At 42.4% G+C, this 4,377-nt stretch overlaps 1 protein-coding gene across 1 annotated transcript in view; it reads right to left on the reverse strand.

Moving 5' to 3' along the window:
* Positions 1-604: 604 nt before the first annotated feature.
* The window catches only part of LOC101848553 (ATP-dependent 6-phosphofructokinase, muscle type), a gene marked incomplete at its 5' end in the record, with an annotated part of 8,634 nt that continues 4,861 nt past the window's right edge, over positions 605-4,377 (reverse strand). The window contains 2 exon segments of the mRNA XM_013088710.1: positions 605-954; positions 3,856-3,939. Coding sequence (XP_012944164.1) covers positions 3,907-3,939 — 33 coding nt within the window. The 3' untranslated portion in view covers positions 605-954; positions 3,856-3,906.

A 4,377-nucleotide genomic window follows, 5' to 3' on the forward strand; every position in this document is an offset into this window, starting at 1 on the left:
CTGTCTGTCTGTCTGTCTGTCTGTCTGTCTGTCTGTCTGTCTCTCTCTCTCTGTCTCTCTCTCTCTCATCATCCTTCTCTCCGCACTTCTCCATAGCCTTTTTTATCCATAAAATAGGAACACACTCGTTCAACTCACTCTCCCCCTACCCTTTCACGTTTTCCCTCTCGTCTCTCTCTCACGCTCTCTCCCTCCTCCATTCTCTCTCTCTCTCTCTCTCTCTCTCTCTCTCTCTCTCTCTCTCTCATTGTCTTACAATCCTTCACTTCACACCCCTCCATAGCCCGTATCACCCAGCACGTCGTCACGCACCAGTCCAAATTTTTCTCTCCTATCCTCTTTCTCGCCTTCTCTTATCTTCCTTCCCTCCCTCGCCATCTCTGTGTCTCTTCATCTGCCCCATTATTCCCCCCTCCCTCCTGTCTCTCTCTAGCGTCTCACCACACTCTTATATAGCCGATAGCACGTAGGTACACAACTGTAACACCCCCCCCCCCCAAATCCTGATTATATATCATCCCCCTCTCTCTCCTTTCTCATCTCCCTCTACCTCATTCCTTTCCTTTCACTCCCTTCCTTCCTCGCTTCCTCCTCCCTTCCATCCCTCTCCCTCTCTCCCTCTTCTCATTCCCCTCCCTCCTTCCCTCCCTCCCTCCTTCCTATCTCCCTTTGTCTCACCATCTTTCACTCCACACTCCATCCAGCAAGGAATCATACTGCTTTAAATCTCCATCCTCATCTCCCCCTCACCTTTCCTGCTTCTCTCCCACCTATCCCCCTCTCCTCCCCCTCCCTTCTTCCTTTCAATCCCCCTTCGTCTCACCATCTTTCACTCCAGACTCCTCCATAGCCTGTACCATCCAGCATGTAGTCATACAGCCAGCAGCCACACCATGGAAGCGGTCGTGAGGTGAGGCCACATTCCCCTCCTGGGTGTAGCCTAACACCGCCTTCCTGGACGGAAAAAATCATCAATCGTAAAAGAGGATCGGAGCCAATTAGCACTTTCCCCAAGTTGTTATTGTTCTTATCTTGTTGCTGTTTGATATTATGTTTATTGTGGTTGTTGTTAATACTGTTTATAGATACTCATGGAAAAAGAAAGTGTTCATAGAAATCGAATATTGTACTCCCAAAACTATTTTCCATAGAGAATATATTCCTTCACTAGACGATACACACATCAAGGAAGAAGTCATGAGGATAAATAATTTTTATTGAAGTGTTTATTTTTGTTTTAAAACATCCATCACGAGTTGAGACCCCCTATATCCCAATTTAAAAAAAAATTAGTACCGCCTGTGGCCACTTGCTACACTCATGACTGATGACACCGTCGACGCTGGGAAAAAGATACCTTCTTGGATAAACTGCTGGGGGAATCTGCTGCTATTCTTTCTAGGTACACGGGTCGTTCAAAAAGTTTTGTCTCCAAGTTCATAATTTCTTTATTACTGATGCTACATACACAAATTATACACCGAATGAAAGCTTAGAATGTCTGCTACAAGACAGTGTCTTTACTTTTCAACATAGTCGCCTTCTTTGTCGATGCAGATCCGCCAACGTCGAATAAGTTGTCACATGCCGTCGGCGAAAATTTCATGTGGTTTTCCTCTGAACCAGCGACGCACATTTTCTTGAAGTTCATGCATCGTCATCTGCATAACTCCTTCAACTTAGGAAAAAGGATGAAAGTAAGATACAGTCTGGACTGTATGATGGGTGCGGTAAGGCTCTAGAAATTTGAGACTTATCATGGCATCTTGACTTTGTCGACTCGTATGTGGACGGGCGTTGTCGTGGAGCAAAATTGCATTTTTTCCCGACCGAACTCGTGACAGCCGTTCTCTAAGTTTTCTCAGGGTCTCAATATATCGTTCAGAGTTGATAGTGGAACCCTGTTCCACAATTCTATATGAATCAGACCATCGCAGTCCCAAAACACTGTCATAAGCACTTTCTGTGCAGATGAAACAACTTTGAACTTCTTGGGGCTAGGTGAGCCAATGTGACTGTATTCTTTCGATTGTCTTTTGTTCTCTGGGTCATAAAGGTGTACCCAAGTCTCATCTCCTGTGACTATACGGCGTAAGAAAGATTCACCTTCATTGGCATAACGGGCCAGGAGTTCATCATTAACTTGACTTCGGTTCAGTTTCAGCTCGGGTAACAAAATGTGGGGACCAAGCAAATCTGTCTCTGGTGGACTGGTTTCAGTGAACTCCTTTGCCCATCTTCGAACAGTACTTACATCTACACATGCTTCACCATAGACACGCTTCATTTGCCTATGAATACCGATGGGTGCAGCTCCCTCTGCAGTAAGGAACACAATAATAGCTCTTTGCTTTAAGCGCACATTCATAGGTTTGCTGGACGCCATTTTCTCGACGACAATGTACCCTAGCTTCCGTAATGTAAACAGCAATAGCATAAAGGTGTGACATGATAGCATAACTCTGTTTTTTGGGTTTGAGAGTATACATATAAAAAGTCGATTGTGTAAAAATTTCATGAAGATATCTTGAATAGTTAAGAAGTTATTGGAGAGGGGGCAAAACTTTTTGAACGACCCTTGTATTTAAAGACAAGGTTAATGTTCCTCTACTTCCACTTCCAACAAAAATCGATGACAGGAAAGATCGAATAAAAGATACGATTAACACGTTGGAAAGAGACCTCCCGAGGCGCGTTTAGGAGGAATTCTCAGATCGGCGTGATGGTGGTAGTGCTGCGGTTGTGGCCATATTGATTTCTTGTAAAACATGAAATAAAAACATGAAGGTATGTACAACATATGTGTCCAAGCTAGAGTTTTTCTTCCCCCCCCCCCCCAATTTTTGAAATAACTCCTGATGATTTTGGCTTATTCTTTTTGAATCACTGTGCATGAGCTTAACTTATTTTCCAAGACTGATTTGGGCTACTTATCAGGTTTTAACCCTGGACACTCTAAGATGGGCGAGTTGAGGAGTGTAAACACTTTCCAATCAACACTTTCCAACCAGCGTCATAGCTCAAATCATATACACGAAAAACAAACAAGCCCTGGCACCTCTTGTTTTCCCCCTGGACCCTTCGAATGCGATCTCTAATAATTATCAGTAAACTCCTGTTTTACAAAAGGGATCTATCGTCACTACCAATGAAGTCTTGTTTTACAAAAAGATTTCATTACCATAACTATCTATTAAACCCTGTTTTACAAATTATCTTTTTTCACAACTATCTATCATCTATCATTACTATCTAAAAAATTCTGTTTTACAAATTGTTGAATCTACCTTAACCACCTGTATAGTCATGTTTTACAAATATGGCCCATCACAATAATCTCTTGATTCCTAGTTTACAAATAAAGTCCATTCTAATCATCAATTAAAATCAAGCCAAGAACTGGTATATAAAGTCCTGTTAGACATACCTATTCTATCATAACCTTCTGCGTGTTATCTACTTTAACCCTCTATAACGTATTGCTTTACAAATGTAATCTATTTGATAAATTCAGGGTAGCCAACTCCGTCTTCTATGCACCTGGGGTTAAATACATTTTTTTCTTCACAAAAGATTATCCTGTGAAGTCAGGGATGACAACCCATCTCCCTGTCTTCTATCTGGTGATAATTTAATCGCTCTTTTAAACAAAACTAATCTGATTTTTTAAGTCAAAGGAGACAACATCCACACATTAGATGATTCATTTTTTTTAACATTTAAAAGTAATCTATTCTGTATACACAATCTTTTCTATAAAGTCAAGGGTTGTAATCCCTTCTCTCTCTCTCTCTCTCTCTCTCTCTCTCTCTCTCTCTCTCTCTCTCTCTCTCTCTCTCTCTCTGTGTCATGTACCTGGTGATAAATGCGTCTTTTCCCTCCTCACTCAGGACTCGATAGATGAAGTCAGTGGTGATGTTGGCGTTGGCCTCTTCGTTCCTGTGGGAGCACACAAACACACATACATACACATACACACACAGGCATACACAAACACGTACAAAGACACACGCACACACACACATACACACACGCACACACACATACACACAAACATGCACACACATACACACACGCGCGTCCACACACACACACACAGACACATACATCCACCAAAAAACACATAATACACAAACAGATTACATGAGGCAGTGGTCAATGGGAGGATGATATTTTTGCTTGTGTTTTTGTTCCAGTGGACACACACACACACACACACACACACACACACACACACACACACACACACGGACACATACACACACATACACACACACATACACACGCACACACACATACACACGCACACACATACACACACACGCACACACACAGACATACACACATGCATACACACTGAGACACAGACACATACAC

This window comes from Aplysia californica, unplaced genomic scaffold (genome assembly GCF_000002075.1).
Source record: "Aplysia californica isolate F4 #8 unplaced genomic scaffold, AplCal3.0 scaffold00794, whole genome shotgun sequence".
Lineage (NCBI taxonomy): Eukaryota > Metazoa > Mollusca > Gastropoda > Aplysiida > Aplysiidae > Aplysia > Aplysia californica.